Below are 17,508 nucleotides of genomic sequence, written 5' to 3'. Positions count from 1 at the left end.
AAGAGAGCAGTAGTCTCCATCAACCCCAGTGTAATAACTTCCTCCCCACTCCCATTCTGAAGCACAGTCAATGCAGTGCACCTCCTGGCAGAAAGGGAACCCCAGAAAGGAAGCTTCCTTCTGTTCTATTTGAATTCCTTTAGGCATAACTAAACTCAAGCAATAAATAAACATCAAATTCTGGGATGCATGGGAAATTTCCGCTCTTCACAGAAATTTCTCTCCTACCCAATCACATAAACAACATTCTCCGAAATATAGGGACCCAGAATCTTTCTGTACATACTTCAGTCTAACCACAGGTATCCCTCTAAAAAGCAAAATGATCCCCATCCACTTCAATTTCCTTGTTTCAAAATTCATTAACAGAATTAAAGCCCCCTGAACAAGAAAATGCACATTTTAAATATTCTATGAATAATGAACTTCAAACTTTCAAACCTCTACTTTTTAACCCACGCAGGCCAATTATCATGGTATTCACCTGATCTTCCTTCTTATCCCAGAAATTCCTGTAACATTCTATTTTAAAGCTATCCCGCAACGTCATTTTTTCAAGACACTATATCTAATCATAAACCTCTTATGATGGAAAGATAACTAAATGGCTTTAGAAAGTAATATTTGACAGGCTGGGCATGGTGGCTCACACCTGTAATCCCAGCACTTTGGGAAGCCAAGGTGGGTGGATCGCTTTGAGCTCAGGAGTTCAAGACCAGCCTGGGAAACATGGTGAAACCCCATCTCTACAAAAATTACAAAAGAAGAGCCAGGTGTGGTGGCTTGTGCCTATAGTCCCAGCTACTTGGGAGGCTGAGGCTGGAGAAATACTTGAGCCGGGAAATGGAGGCTGCAGTTAGCCAAGATTGTGCCACCATACTCTAGCCTGGGCAACAGAGTGAGACCCTGTCTCAAAAAATAAATAAACGAATATTTGACAAAAAGATATCTAAATGTTAAGTGTTACATCCTCTGTGATGCAGCAAATCCACTGCTTGGAATTTACCCTATGGTTGTACTTGTCAGTATAAATAATTAGAAAAAGACATGCAGAACTACATTTTTTTTTTGGCTTTTATGAATACTCTAAATGTCCATCAACAGGAGACTGGTGAAATAAATTACTGTTTACCCACAGAATGGAATACTATTAAATGCTAGAAACAACAAGGTTCTAAGTTGATAACTAGTAAATCTGGGTTATTGGTAGATGAGAGTCTATTATACTAGTCTCATAACTTTTGTATATACTTATAATTTCCTATGATAACAAACAAGCTAAACAAAAGAGACCACTTCCTAGGATAATTATCCTGACTTCATAGGGTCTACTGAGGATTAAAAGAAACTATTTACATTCAGAACAATGCCTAGCATATAACACTTAAATAAGAAAATTATGATATAAAAAATTTCCAGATATGAAAAAAAATCAAGGAACAGTGTGCATAGTGTGTGTATACATGTATCTATATATACACATACATACATATGTACATACATGCACACACATACAGACTCCATATATAAAATATTTCAAAAGAACGTACTGTTCTAAAAACCTCAGTAAAGTCAAATGAGAATGGATACAAAGAGTACTTAATTTTCAATTGATATACTCCTCTATGTACTGATTTTTTACGGGTAAACATATTGCCTTTTGGCTGGGCATGGTGGCTCATGCCTATAATCGCAGCATTCTGGGAAGCCAAGGTGGGCAGATCACAAGATCAAGAGATTGAGGCCATCCTGGTCAACATGGTGAAACCCTGTCTCTACTAAAAAATACAAAAATTAGCTGGGTATGGTGATGCGCGCCTGTAGTCCCAGCTACTCGGGAGGCTGACACAGGAGAATCACTTGAATCCAGGAGGCAGAGGTTGCAGTGAGCTGAGATCATGCCATTATACTCCAGCCTGGCGACAGAGCGAGACTCCATCTCAAAAAATAAAGTTATATATATGGCCTTTCATAATTAAATGCATTAACACAGCTATGAAGAACAAAAATGTTAAAAGGGACTCAACTGTTGTTAATGTGCTGTAGTACAAAATGGCCAGAGAGTTGTGGAAAAAGCCCCAAATTAAAGATGTTTAGGAACACCTTTGTGGAATAGTTTAAACAAATCAAGATCTACTTTCCACTCTAGTACTTGTCCTCCCCTCCTCCACTGTAAATCAGAAAGCAAGAGAGAACAGAGTGTTACTTGAGAAATGTAACCTCTATCCAACACCCTCCTCCCTTACAAAACTCCTTATATACAGTACTACTTATTATTTATTTATTTATTTATTTTGAGACAGAATCTTGCTCTGTCGCCCAGGCTGGTGTACTGGCACAATCTCGGCTCACTGCAACCTACAGCTCCAGGTTCAAGCAATTCTACTGCTTCAGGCTCCAGAGTAGGTGGTATTACAGGTGGCCACCACCATGCCCAGCTGATTTTTGTATTTTTAGTAAAGATGGGGTTTCCATCATCTTGGCCAGGCTAATCTTGAACTCCTGACCTCATGATCCATCCACCTCGGCCTCCCAAAATGCTGGGATTACAGGCATGAGCCACTGTGCCTGGCCTCAGTTTTATACTTTTACAGAAAACTGCAAAACTCTTATAAAGAGTTAATAGAATGGGCCAGGCACAGTGGCTCACGCCTATAATCCCAGCACTTTGGTAGGCCAAGGCAGGTGGATCATTGGAAGTCAGGAGTTCAAGACTAGCCTGGCCAACATGGTGAAACCCCATCTCTACTAAAAACACAAAAATTGCGGGGACCAGGGTCCGGTGCGGAGTGCCACTCATCCTGGGAGGATAAAAAAAAGAAAGAAAAATACAAAAATTAGCCGGGCAGTAGGGGCACATGCCTGTAATCCCAGCTACTTGGGAGGCTGAGGCAGGATAAATTGTTTGAGCCTGGGAAGCAGAGGTTGCGGTGAGCCGAGACTATGCCACTGCACTCCAGTCTGGGAGACACAGTAAGACACTGTCTCAAAAAAAAAAAAAAAAAGAAAGAAAAAAAAAGAGTTAACAGAGTTTATATAGTTTTATACTGTATAGAGAACTGTGCAGATTCTCTACAGAGTAACAGAATAATCTATTATGGTGACCCTACAAAAGAACAACAAGGGCTAGGAGAATTAAACTATGTCTGGTCTTGAAGTCGCTTGGTCCTAATTACCTATTACGTAACTCAGAGAAAATTTGCTTTGCTTCACTGGGACCAAGTACTTTGAAGTAGCCCCTTCTAAAAAAAAAAAAAAAAACCAAAAAGATCTAATCAGATATGAAAAGGCCAATGGGAACATATAAGAGGTAAACAGTTAAACATTAAACAATTAAAAAAAAGAGCTGCCTGCTCTGTACTCAGATTATAAAAAAGGGATAATTACACATCAACAGTTTTTTCAGGGGGTTCTTCCTCTTTGACAGGGAGCTCTATAGGCTTTGTTTCTTCTTCCTAAAACCAAATGAAACAAGGTGGTTAACATAAATCTAAAGAATAAATATCTATCAACAGAAGAACATCAGAACTTTAAAATAAACCAGTCTCTCAGAACCTTCATACCCATCTTATGCTCCCCTAATAAATTTACACCGAAGTCCTCCAATGACTGATGTTAAAGCAATGTGGCCAAGGCAGTGGCACATTACCAGACCAGAGACTAACTTTACTCTATCCAACTCACCTCTGTTTCATCTCCCAGTACATCTTCTTCATTTGCCTCCTCTTCAGCTAAAGAATATTAAAATATTCAGGTCAAGCCCTGCTACAAAACCATCTTGATCACTTACCAAGGTTAAAATTATAATCACTTTGTTTTCCCCCAAAAAATCCAATAGTGAAGGCAGAAACTGATGCACAAATAATCTGCTACATCTGGAGAAGATAAAACCAGATCTCTACCTAACATTAATTATAAATGTGAACTCCAGTTGGACTGAAGAAAGAAATGTAAAGTCAAACTAGAGAATTAATTTAAAAAGTAATGTGGGGCTGGGCACTGTGGCTTACTCTGTAATCCTAGCACTTTGGGAGGCAGAGGAAGATGAATGGCTTGAACCCAGGAGTTCAAGCGACCAGCCTGGGCAACACAGCGAAACCTCGTCTTTATAAAAAATACAAAAAATAGCTGGGTGTGGTGGCATGCACCTATAGTCTTAGCTACTGGGGAGGCTGAGGTGGGAGCACCACTTGAGCCCGGAAGGAAGAGGTTGCAGTGAGCCAAGATCATGTCACTGCACTCCAGTTTGGGTGACAGAGCAAGACTCTGTCCCGAAAAACAAACGAACAAAAAAAGTAATGTGAATAATATCTTTGAGATTTTGAGATTTACTTGTGGGGAAAATTTTGTTTAAAAGAAAAACAACCCAGTAGCAAAAGTAAGAGATGCAAAACTAAAGATTTTTCAAAATTAAGTACTTCTACTTAAAGACAAATGACAAGATATTTGTTTTTGTTGATAGTCTCACTCTGTCACCCAGGCTGAAGTGCAGTGGCACAATCACACCTCCTGGGCTCAAGGGTTCCTGTTGCCTTAGCCTCCCAAGTAGATAGGACTACAGGTGCACACCAGGACATCCAGCTAATTATTTTCTTAGAGACGGGATCTCACTATGCTGCTCAGACTGGTCTCAAACTCCTGGCCTCAAGAGATCATTCCACCTAAGCCTCCCAAAGTGCTGAGTTATAGGCATAAACCACTCCACACAGCCAAAGAAGAGATTTGTGTCTAAAACCAACAAAGGAATAGTTATTAGAATATAAAAGAAATGCCTGCAAACCAACAAGGAAATTATGGGAACCTCAATAAAAAACTAGGCAAAGAAGAAACCCAAAGAATCATGAAATGTTTAAACTTTTTTCATGGAGAACATAAAACAGCCAACAAATTAGCAAACTTAGGCCATTTGATAGGATAGTGCCAAGTTTAGGTTTGTGGAGATACAAGAAACCTTATGTACTAGTAATGAGACTGTAGATCTATAGAGCAATTCTGGAAAACAATTTGAAAGCCCTTAGGCATATTATATATTTATGAATAATAATAATTAGCAATACCACTCTTGGGCATATACCCCAAAAAGACTTTCACAGGAACATAAGAGGATAAAAGAAGTAGTTCTTAATTATATATTATATACTATTAGTATATAGAATATAGTATACTATATCCTACAGGTTAAGCATCCCCAATGTGAAAATTCAAAACCAGAAATGCTCCTAAATCTAAAACTTTTTTTTTTTTTTTTTTTTTGAGACAGAGTTTCGCTCTCGTTACCCAGGCTGGAGTGCAATGGCGCGATCTCGGCTCACCGCAACCTCCGCCTCCTGGGTTCAGGCAATTCTCCTGCCTCAGCTTCCTGAGTAGCCGGGATTACAGGCACGCGCCACCATGCCCAGCTAATTTTTTGTATTTTTAGTAGAGACGGGGTTTCACCGTGTTGACCAGGATGGTCTTGATCTCTTGACCTCGTGATCCACCCGCCTCGGCCTCCCAAAGTGCTGGGATTACAGGCTTGAGCCACCGCGCCCGGCCTGATCTAAAACTTTTTGAAGGCCGATATGACAACACAAGTGGAAAACCCCACACCTAACCTTATGTGATGGGTCACAGTCAAAACTTTGTTTCATATACAAAATTATCTTAAATACTGTATAAAACTACTTTCAGATATGTAGACAATAAACAAATGAATTTTGTGTTTAGACGTGGATCTCACCACCAAGATACCCCCCCCACCTCTCTCTCTCTCTCTCTCTACACACACACACACACACACACACACACACACACATATTCCAAAATCCAAAAAAAATCTAAAAACTGAAACACTTCTGGTCCCAAGCATTTCAAATATAGAATACTTAACCTGTAGTATAATATATACTATATCCTATTATATACATATAGTATTACCATACATAATACTGTAAGTAGTGTCACTGATAGTAGCAGAGGCTTGGTGGCAATATAGGTTTCTGTCACTGAGTGAATTAAGTGAAATGTGGTGGTTACCCATCATAGAATGCTATACAGGAATTAGAATCAACAGACTAGATAATTACAGAGTCACATTCCACGTCTTTAAGAAAACACAACACTTACTGAAAAAAAAAATAAGAAATAAAGGCTATGGCCAATTACATAATTACCAATTATATAAATGAAAACATGCTATCAAACAACACTACATAGTTTACAAGGACAAAGACAAAAAAATATATACTCAAACACATTAGAATGGTTGCCTAAATGGGTTGAGAAGGAAGTGAAATGAGGAATGGAAATAAAAGTAAGCAAATAAAAATTAGAGAGGAGACTTGTACAACCTGAGATAAAGGTCATACAACAAGGCTGGGCGTGGTGGCTCACACCTGTAATCCCAGCACATTTGAAAGCCTAGGTGGGTAGATCACCTGAGGTCAGAAGTTTGAGACCGGCCTGGCCAATATGGTGAAGCCTCATCTCTACTAAAAATACAAAAAATTAGCCAGGCATCGTGGCAGACACCTATAATCCCAGCTATTCAAGAGGCTGAAGCATGATAATCACATGAACCTGAGAGGCAGAGGTTGCAGTAAGCCAAGGTTATACCATTGCACTCCAGCCTGGGTAACAAAAAATAAAATAAGAAGGCTGTACAAGATGAAAAAGATGAAGAATGGGTATTTTTTTTTTTTTTTTTTGAGACGGAGTTTCACTCTTGTTACCCAGGCTGGAGTGCAATGGCGCGATCTCGGCTCACCGCAACCTCCGCCTCCTGGGTTCAGGCAATTCTCCTGCCTCAGCCTCCTGAGTAGATGGGATTACAGGCAAGTGCCACCATGCCCAGCTGATTTTTTGTATTTTTTAGTAGAGACGGGGTTTCACCATGTTGACCAGGATGGTCTCGATCTCTTGACCTCGTGATCCACCTGCCTCGGCCTCCCAAGGTGCTGGGATTACAGGCTTGAGCCACCGCGCCCGGCCAGAATGGGTATTTTTTTAAAGGCAGAATTGGAGTGTGTCAGAAAGGACCAGAGATTACCTAGTTTATGGATTTTAAGGGTCCAGACAATAGTCTTATTTCATAGATCAGGAACAGACACTTGGAACTTTAAACAGTAACTGTCCAAGTCCAGGTACAGTGGCTCAGGCCTGTAATCTCAGCGCTTTGCGGGACCAAGGTGGGTGAATCGCTTAAGCTCAGGAATTCAAGACTTCCCTGGGCAACATGGTGAAATCCCACCTCTACCAAAAATACAAAAACTTAGCCAATGTGGTCCCAGCTACTTGGGAGGCTGAGGTGGGAAGATCATTTGAGGCTGGGAGGCAGAGGCTGCAGTAAGCCAGGATCATGTCACTGCACTCCAACCTAAGTGACAGAGTGAGACCCCATCTCAAAAAATAATAATAATAAAATTTCAAAAACCAATAACTGTCCAAAGTTACCTAGTAAATTTCTGGCCTAAGAGGAACTAGAACTCAAGCCTTCCAATTCCTAGTCTAATGATACTTGTATTATCATGCTACCTTTTAAATAACATGCTGAAATAAAATTACATCTTTTAAAAAAGGGAATAAGTCTTTATATTGTAACAACTGTTCTAGATGATCGAGTTTTCTGGCCAGGCATGGTGGTGCATACCTGTAATCCCAACACTTTGGGAGGCCACGGCGGGTGGATCACCTGAGGTCAGGAGTTCTAGACCAGCCTTACCGACATGGTGAAACCCTGTCTCTACTAAAAATACGAAAATAAGCCAGGCATGGTGGCATGCAACTGTAGTCCCAGCTCCTCGGGAGGCTGAGACAGAAGAATTGCTTGGACCCAGGAGGCAGAGGTTGCAGTGGACCGAGACTTCGCCACTGCATTCCAGCCTGGGTGACAGAGTAAGACTACCTCTTAAAAAAAAAAAAAAAAAAAAAAAAAGATTTCGATGCTGTTAATTAAGAGGTTACATCTCTAATCACCTAAAAAAAAAAGAGAAATCTTCTAAGTGTCAAAGCCTGAAAATTAATTCCCTCACTCACATCACTCTGCCTCCACAAAGTACTCACCATGTTCTTCAAGATATGCCTGGAGTCTGTGGATAAGATCTTGCTTTATGCCCTTGGTCTCCAAACCACGAGCAAGACATTCCTGCTTTAGTTCAGCAAGCTAAGGGGAAAAAAATAAAACTTTTCCTTAGTTAACAGGATATCACCAGTGAATAAAGTGGTAGTTCCCACAAGGAAAAGGAAAAGAAAATGAAATTCCATCCCAAATTACCGCCCTTAATTCTATCAAGACTCTGGGTCCACAAAGATGATCCATTTTCCTCTAACAATATTCAATATACAGGAGGAAATGTCTAACAGATGCTGAAGAATAAACATCACACTTTAATAAAAATCTTATCTATTTTGCGTATCTATTTACTGTCACAAATGTCTAGTTATTTTCTTAACATTCTGAAGGGGGAAAAGGGTTTTTTTTTCTAAAGATTACTGTGGCAGCCAGCAAATGGGAAGAATGGACCTTCAAGTATAAAATTCAATGATCTAAAAGCAGGTTCTCCTTACCACTTGTTATCTCACATCCTTTATTACAATCTACCAGACAGGTCTAACCACCGTAGAATTAAGTAGATGCATTAGCTAATGTCAACAATGAACTGATTAAAGGAGCTGTGTCAAAATGGCAAGAAATGTCCAATGGCATACCATAAAGTTCTGAAGATTTAAAAATCAGTAACTTGACTAAAGATATAAAAGCTATGATCATCAATTTTACAGACAATGGAAGGAGAACTGATGGATTACTGACATAACTAAGCTTAAAAAACAACACAGAAATAGAAAAAAACACTTCTTCAGGACTAATAATGAGCCAAAATGAAGATTTAATTTAGAAGGAATAAGGTATACATATAAATTCCTACACTTAGATACAAAACTTCAATTATATAAAAACTGGATAAGGGAGGATGGGCTCAATAGTAACTCAAAGAATAAAGATCTCAGAATTTTAAACAAAGAAGGTTAACAGCATGATTTGCTACCGCTACCTACAAGTCATAGGTAACTGAAATACAAAATCCATGATAAATGATGTAATGGTCTTACTGGGCTCTATATTCTTATTTTACGACACACAATGACATGCTGATCCAGAAGAACAGGCAGGAAAGAAAGGCTATAGAAATTCTATGTGCATAAATGAAAAATTTTACAAAGCATTTAGAACAGGGCTTGACGGCCAGTAAGTGCTTTATACTTATTAAGTACTAAATCACTGGTCTCAGATTTCAGAGTTTCACAAATGAATGTATTTTTATTTTCTTTACTCATTTTTAGAGACAGTGGTCTCACTATGTTGCCCAGGCTGAGCTTAAACTCTCTGACTCAAGTAATCCTCCTACCTCAACTTCCAGAGCAGCTGCGACTACAGGTACACAGCACTCTGTCCAGTTCAATGTACTTTTAAATAGGTAGGCTGACAAGGCTGCTTTTTACAATATCCCAATCAGGTCATGGAGCAATACTTCTGCAGTAACAATAAAAATCAATTACTATAAAAATGAGTGTACACTTGGATATTGTTGTATCAAAATGCTATAAAACACTCTAAAAGCTTACACTCAATTTTTGTATTTATCTCACCACTAAACAGGAACAGCTAGGTCATAGACCAGCAGTGGCCTGTAAACCATACCTTAAATAACATTATAAGTGATCTTTATGGTCCATTTATTTTTTTATTTTTATTAATATTTTATTTTTTCCTTAGATCATGATAGACCAGTAACGGTCCATTTATTAAGTAAAAATCTTGATCTTGGTGGTTCATGCTTACAATCCCAGCACCTTGTGAGGACAAGATGGGAGGACTGCCTGAACCCAGGAGTTTGAGACCAGCCTGGGCAAAACTATGAGATGCCATCTCTATAAAATAAATTTCTTTTGGCTGGGCGTGGTGGCTCATGCCTGTAATCCCAGCACTTTGGGAGGCAGAGGAAGGCAGATCACTTGAGGTCGGGAGTTCAAGACCAGTCTGACCAATAATGGAAAAACACGGTCTCTACTAAAAATACAAAATTAGCCAGGAATGGTAGCAAATGCCTGTAATCCCAGCTACTCAGGAAGCTGAGCCAGGAGAATTGCTTGAACCCAGGAGGCGGAGGCTGCAGTGAGCCGAAATCATGCCACTGCACTCCAGCCTGGGCAACAAGAGCAAAACTCCATCTTGGGGGGAAAATATATATTTTTTAAAAAGAATTTTGATCTTTCTCACACTGATACTGTATTTTCTTTCTGCTTCCCAGAGAACAAGTCTTTTGATTTTAATTACACTTTAAATTGTTTAGTTTGTTATAAAAATATTACGTTCACTGCAGAATAGTTTAAAAATTCTGTAAAGTTTAGAAGAAAATAAAAGTCATATGTAATCCCAGCACGTACAGATCACTTAACATTTACATATATCATTTGTAGTGAGGCATGAGCCACCATGCCCAGCCTACATACAGTTTTTACGTAATGTTATATTACGTCTTTTGTTATATAGTATGCTCTTCTCATATACTAAGACATTATTTTATTTTATTTTATTTATTTATTTTTGAGATGGAGTCTCACTCTGTTGCCCAGGCTGGAGTGCCGCAGCACAATCTTGGCTCACTGCAACTTCTGCCTCCCGGGTTCAAGCAATTTTCCTGCCTAAGCTTCCCAAGTAGCTGGGATTACGGGTGCGTGCCACCACATCTGGCTAATTTTTTGTATTTTTAGTAGACAGGTTTTCGTCATGTTAGCCAGGATGGTCTTGATGTCCTGAACTGGTGATCTGCCTGCCTAGGCCTCCTAAAGTGCTGGGATTACAGGTGTAAGCTACCATGCCCAGCCTAGGATGTTATTTTAAAAGAGAAATAGCCGGGCACAGTGGCTCACACCTGTAATTCCAGCACTTTGGGAGGCCAAGGCAGGTGGATCACAAGGTCAGGAAATCAAGACTAGCCTGGCTAACACGGTGAAACCCCACCTCCACTAAAAATACAAAAAATTAGCCAAGCGTAGTGGCGGGCACCTATAATTCCAGCTACTCGGGAGGCTGAGGCAGGAGAATTGCTTGAACCCAGGAGACAGAGGTTGTAGCGAGTCGAGAATGTGCCACTGCACTCCAGCCTGGGTGACAGAGAGAGACACTGCCTCAAAAAAAATAAATAAAAAAAAAAAAAAAAAGGAAAAAAAAAAAAAAAAAAGAGACATAGAGGCTGGGCATGGTGACTCATGCCTGTAGTCTCTGCACATTGGGAGGCCGAGGCAGGAGGACAGCTTTGAGCCCAGGAGTTCAAGAACAGCCTGTGCAACAGAATGAGACCCTGTTCCTACAAAAAAAAAAAAAAATTCTTTTTTAAAATTAGTCACATGTGGTAGCACATGCCTGTGGTCCCAGCTACCAGGGAGGCTGAGGTGGGAGGAATGCTTGAACCTGGGAGGTCAAGGCTGCTGGGAACTGTGATCATACCACTGTACTCCAGCCTGGATGACACAGCAATACCTGGCTTCAAAAGAATTGATTAATTAATTAACGAACGAACAAATGCATGCATGCATGCATGCATGCATGCATGCATGAATGAATGAAGAAACAGATGAATAAAAACATAAAATAGCTGAAAATGATGTAATTTCTTTTTGCACATATTTCAGCATGATTACATAAGCAGAACTAAAACCTTTTAAAACTTACAATAGGAACTAACATAAAATCTTTAACATTTTTCTAAATTTATTTGATTTTAAAATGTTTGGCTCCAGCACTCTGGAAGGCCAGAGGTGGGCGGATCACTTGAGTCCAGGAGTTCGAGACCAGCCTGGGCAACATGCTGAAACCCCATCTCTACTAAAAATATACAAAAATTAGCCAGGCTTTGGGGCGTGCACCTGTAGTCCCAGCTACTTGAGGGGCTGAGGCCGGAGGATGGCTTGAGTCCAGGAAGTCAAGGCTGCAGGGAGCTGAGATCATGCCACTGCACTCCAGACTGAGTGACATAAAGTGACTCTGTCTCAAAACAAAACATATTTTAACAGGTATACTGAATGAATTGTAAGATATGTAAATTGTATCTCAGTAAGGCTATTAAAAAAAAAAATCAGGGGCGTGGTGGCTCACGCCTATAATCCCAGCTCTTTGAGAAGCCAAGGCAGGTGGATCACTTGAGGTCAGGAGTTCGAGACCAGTCTGACTAACATGGTGAAAAATCTTATCTGAAAAAAAAAAAAAAAAAAAAAACCCCCAAAAAATTTACCAAAAAAAAAAAAAAAAAAAAGTTTTTGTGTTGTGAAAAAAAAAAAAAAAAATCAGCCAAGCATAGTGGCATGTGCCTATAGTCCCAGCTACTTAGGTGGCTGAGGTGGAGAGATCACTTGGGTCTGCGAGATTGAAGCTACAATGAGCCACGATCATGCCACTGCACTCCAGCCTGGGCAACACAGCAAGATCCTGTCTCAAGAAGAAAACAAACAAACAAAACAGCTAGCTAGGCACAATGGTTCACATCTCTCATCCTAGCACTTTGAGAGGTTGAGGCAGGAGGATCACTTGAGCCTTAGGGTTCAAGACCAGCCTGGGCAACACAGTGAGACCCTGTCTCTCAAAAAATAAAAAATTAGCCAGGCATGGTAGTGCACACTTGTAGTCCTAGTTACTGGGGAAGCTAAGGCAGGGGCATCACTTGAATACAGGAGGTTGAGGCTGCAGTAAGCCATGATCACGTCACTGCACTTCAGCCTGGGCAACAGAGGGAGACCCTGTCTCAAAAAAAAAAAAAAAAAAAAAAAAGTTATATAACATTCTATACAGGATACTAACATTAATGTAAAAACAATACACACACATCTCTGTATAACGTATATAAACAAGATGCCTGGAGAAGAAATGGGTAAGTTAACATTGGTTGAATCTGAGAAGAGGAAACTAGTTTGGGAAAAGTATAGGAATGAAACTTTTTACCATATACTCTTTTGTGAACTTGTGCATAATTACCTATCCAAAAACAATTTTTTTTTTTTTGAGATGGAGTCATGCTCTTGTTGCCCAGGCTGGAGCGCAATGGCGCAATCTCAGCTCACCACAACCCCTGCCTCCCAGGTTCAAGCAATTCTCCTGCCTCAGCCTCCTGAGTAGCTGGGATTACAGGCATGCGCCACCACGCCTGGTCAATTTTTATATTTTTAGTAGAGACAAGGTTTTTCCACGTTGGTCAGGCTGGTCTCAAACTCTCAACCTCAGGTTATCTTGGCCTCCCAAACTGCTCGGATTACAGGTGTGAGCCACCTCACCCAGCCTCAAAAACAATTTTTTAATCTTATTTTTCAGTATCAATAAAACATTCTCCATTCTACCTATCCAACCCACAGAGAAAGGACAGATCAACTTACCCCCATAATACATTTGACAATCATGCATTGCCCCACGATTTCTGTTTTTTAATTTTTATTTTGACTCAGGGTTTTGCTCTGTTGTCCAGGCTGGAATGCAGTGGCACGATCATGGCTCACTGCAGCCTTGACCTCCTGGGCTCAAATGATCCTCCTGCTTCAGCCTCCTGTGTAGCTGGGACCACAGATGTGTGCCACCACGGCCAGCTAATTTTTTTATTTCCCGTGGAGATGAGGTCTCACTATGTTGCCCAGGCTGTTCTTAAACTCCTAGGTTCAAGTGATCCTCCTGTCTCAGCCTCCCAAAGTGTTGTTCTGGGATTATAGGTATGAGTCACTGTGCCCAGCTTGCCCTGTGATTTCTTCTAGTTAATTGGTCTTAATTTCTTTTTTTTAAACTCAGTTTTGCTCTTGTCATCCAGGCTGGAGTGCAGTGGCACAATCTCAGCTCACTGCAACCTCTTTCTCTCCAGGTCAAGCAATTCTTCCACCTCAGCCTCCCGAGTAACTGGGATTACAGGTGCACGCCACCATGCCCAGCTAATTTTGTAATTTTAGTAGAGAGGCTGTTTCACCTTGGCCAGGCTGGTCTCAAACTCCTGACCTCGGGTGATCCACCCACCTTGGCCTCTCAAAGTGCTGGGATTATAGGAGTGAGCCACCAGATCTGGCCAAATTTTGATTAAAATATTTTATTAGAAATCTTTTCCATGTTATGTCAACATATAGTTTGTAAATTCTTTGAAGGCAGAGATGTTTTCTATCACCTATAACATGTATGATAGGAATTCAAAATCTTTACAAGGAACCTACTGGTTGGTATTACGATTAGGCTTAAAGAAATTCAGTAACTTGATTAAATATCACACAGCTGGCCAGGTGCAATGGCTCATGCCTATAATTCCAGCAGTTTGGGAGGCTGAGATGGGAGGACTGCTCGAAGCCAGGAGTTTGAGACCAGCCTGGGCAACACAGGGAGACTCCGTCTCTACAGAAAATTTAATAATTAGGGCTGGGTGCGGTTGCTCACGCCTGTAATCTCAGCACTTTGGGAGGCCAAGGCAGGCAGATCATGAGGTCAGGAGACTGAGACCATCCTGGCTAACACAGCGAAACCCCGTCTCTACTAAAAATACAAAAAATTAGCTGGGCATGGTGGTGTGCACCTGTAATCCCAGTTATTCGGGCGGGTGAGGCAGGAGAAATGCTTGAACCCGGGAGGCAGAGGTTTGCAGTGAGCTGAGATCGTGCCACTGCACTCCAGCCTGGGCAACAGTGGGAGACTCTGTCTGGAGGAAAAAAAAAAAATTAACAGACAGTTCAGGTGTGGTAGTTAGGAGCAGGGGCTGAGGCGGATCACCTGAGTCCAGGAAGACTGAGGCTGCAGTGACCCGACTGTGCCACTACACTTCAGCCTGGGAGAAAAAGCAAGATCTTGTCTCAAAAAAAAAAAAAAGCTTGTACACAGTAGGCCAATATGTCAGCTCAAGTGTCTCTGATTTATCCATAATATTAACTGCCAAAGTCTTGGCACTTCTTTTTATTTTTTTGAGATGGAGTCTCGCTCTGTTGCCCAGGCTGGAGTGCAGTGGCGTGATCTCGGCTCACTGCAACCTCCACTTCCTGGATTTGAGCAATTCTCCTGCCTCAGCCTCCAGAGTAGCTGAAACTACAGGCGTGTACCACCATGCCCGGCTAATTTCTTTTGCATTTTTAGTAGAGGCAGGGTTTCACCATGTTAGCCAGGATGGTCTCCATCTCCTGACCTTGTGATCCGCCCGCCTCGGCCTCCCAAAGTGTTGTGATTACAGGTGTGAGCCACCACATCTGGCCAGCATTTCTTTCTTTCACTCTCTCCTCCTCAGCCTCCTTGCTAGCTCTTCTTCCACCCAAACCTGCAAATATTCACTAAGATTCCTTCTTTGGGCCTCCTCTCATTCTACTTACATCAAAGGCTAATTCACTTCCTGATCTCAATCAGTGGAAAAGTCTATCAGCATTATCTTTAAAATATATCCAGAATCAAATCCCTTCTCACCACTGCAAATGCTACTACTCCAGTCTTTCTTTTATACAGATTATTGTCAAAACTCTTCAGCCCTTGCCTCACTACAGTTTATTCTCAACGAAGTAGCATAGTGATCTTTTGAAAGTTTAAGTCAGAACATGTCACTCTAGTCAAACATCATCTACTGGTTTCCTATCTCACTAAGGGTAAAAGGCTGAATCCTATCACCTACAAGGCCGTGCGGGTTTGTCCCTCCCCTACCATTACCTTATTACCACTGCTCACTCTGATAAGCCAAACGGGTCTTGTGCTATTCCTCTAACACTTTGGACATAGCTCATTCCTTCACCTCCTTCAACTCTTTGTATAATCGTCTCCTTCTTAATGAGGCCTTCCCTAGTCACTCTACTTAAAATTACAATACCCTTTCCACTGTACTCCCTATTCCCCGTCTCCTATTTTTCTCTATGTGCCTTATCACCATTTGACATACCATACATTTTACTTTTTATTTTGCCTTCCCTCAGTAAAATACAAGCTTTATGAGAGCAAGGATTTTGTCTGTCTTGTTCACTGCTATATCCCTAGCACCCACAGTAACTGGGACATGGCAAGTGCTCCATATTTTCTGAATAAATCCCAAGTCTTCATCATCAGCTTTCAGCTCTTGAGTGAAAGACCCACATTTCCAACTGACTACCTGACATCTCTTCTGCACAAAACTGGCTTCTCCTCCTCCCAACCCAGATTAAAGGTATCACTGCCCAAACCCTAAAGTCACCTTTCATTCTTTCCGTATCTAACTGATCTGTAAATACTTAAAATTCTACATCCTAAGTGTCTTTCAAATTCATTCCTATTCTTTTGAAATCTTGATATACTTATTCAATTGACAAATAGTTATTGAGCACCTACTGTGTGTCTAGTATTATCTTGGATACAGGGAAATAATCATGAGCAAAACATAGAGTCCTTTCTCATACAGAGCTTACAATCTTGTAGGGAACAAGGCAATCAATGATCAGATCCGTTTTTCATATTTTCAAATGAGGATAATAGAGGTATTAACCTTATAAGATTATTATGAGAATTAAATCACTTAATGTATATAAATGGCTTCAGTGTTTTGCCATATAATAAATGCTAAGTGTCAGCAATTAATGAAGATAACCATCCTGAAGAAATAAAATAAAATAAGGCTGCAGTAGTTGAAGTATGAGTAACTATCCTGGAGAGACTGGCAGGGATATAATTTAAAGGTTTTAAGCAGGGGAATGACTTCTATAATAAACATCTAAGTGGTGAAATCACTCCGGCGACAGATCCTATCTGCCAAGAGAACACAAACTGATCACATCAAGTTCCTCCTTTCAAACTTCCAAAGGCTCCCAGCCCTACTTATCATTACATGACAAGGGTCAGAAATCCTTACACAACTTAGAAAGCCCTTTTCAATACCACTCTGATTTACCTTTATGGTTAGTTTACCTATTTTCCTTTCCAAACTATCTTCAGCTACCTCACTTTACTTTTCAATACAAATGTCTCACTGTTCTCAGCACTCTGACACTACTACAGCTCTCCTCCCCTCTTCAATACTTCTTTTTTCTGATATTTGACTGGAAATCTGATACTGTTACAGTTCAAGGCATTTTTACCCACAGTTCAATCTCTCTTTCCAACTGTGTTAGAATGGGCCAGGCACAGTGGCTCACACCTTTAATCCAGAGGTCAGGAGTTCGAGACCAGCAAGGCCAACAACATGGTGAAACCCCGTCTCTATTAAAAATACAAGTTAGCTGGGCGTGGAGGCACGTGCCTATAATCCCAGCTACTAGGGAGGCTGAGGCACTAAACTTGGGAGGTGAAGGTTACAGTGAGCTGAGATCAAGCCACTGCACTCCAGCCTGGGTGACAGAGCAAAGCTCCGTCTCAATTTAAAAAAAAAAAGAATGACTGCATTTCTACAAAATTCTCAGAAATTTGCTGCTGATATGATGTCATGTATCAATTCAGATACATGATACTATGTTTCCTTCCTACTTCAAAGCATATTCCGTTCCTCTGAGGTTCCATACCAAAGCCCAAAATTCTCTTAA

At 40.7% G+C, this 17,508-nt stretch overlaps 1 protein-coding gene across 4 annotated transcripts in view; it reads right to left on the bottom strand.

The window, feature by feature from the left end:
• The window catches only part of SARNP (SAP domain containing ribonucleoprotein), a 67,676-nt gene that overhangs the window by 46,954 nt on the left and 3,214 nt on the right, over nucleotides 1–17,508 (bottom strand). For 2 of the 4 annotated variants that reach the window (XR_004272849.1, XM_032291497.1), the window contains exons 2-4: nucleotides 8,041–8,140; nucleotides 3,685–3,731; nucleotides 3,388–3,455 (exon numbers count right to left, since the gene is read on the bottom strand). Coding sequence is in view for 3 of the 4 variants with exons in the window: in XM_032291497.1 (XP_032147388.1) it covers nucleotides 3,388–3,455; nucleotides 3,685–3,731; nucleotides 8,041–8,140 (215 nt within the window). In the remaining variant the exon portion in view is untranslated. The remainder of the gene's footprint in view (nucleotides 1–3,387; nucleotides 3,456–3,684; nucleotides 3,732–8,040; nucleotides 8,141–17,508) is intronic. The other 2 variants (XM_032291506.1, XM_032291514.1) reach the window with 2 other exon arrangements.

The sequence above is a fragment of the Sapajus apella genome, unplaced genomic scaffold, assembly GCF_009761245.1.
Source record: "Sapajus apella isolate SASKATOON/1434 unplaced genomic scaffold, GSC_monkey_1.0 scaffold2, whole genome shotgun sequence".
Classification (NCBI taxonomy): domain Eukaryota; kingdom Metazoa; phylum Chordata; class Mammalia; order Primates; family Cebidae; genus Sapajus; species Sapajus apella.
Note: the sequence above shows the minus strand (reverse complement) of the source record. Positions and strands in the feature narration are given on the sequence as shown.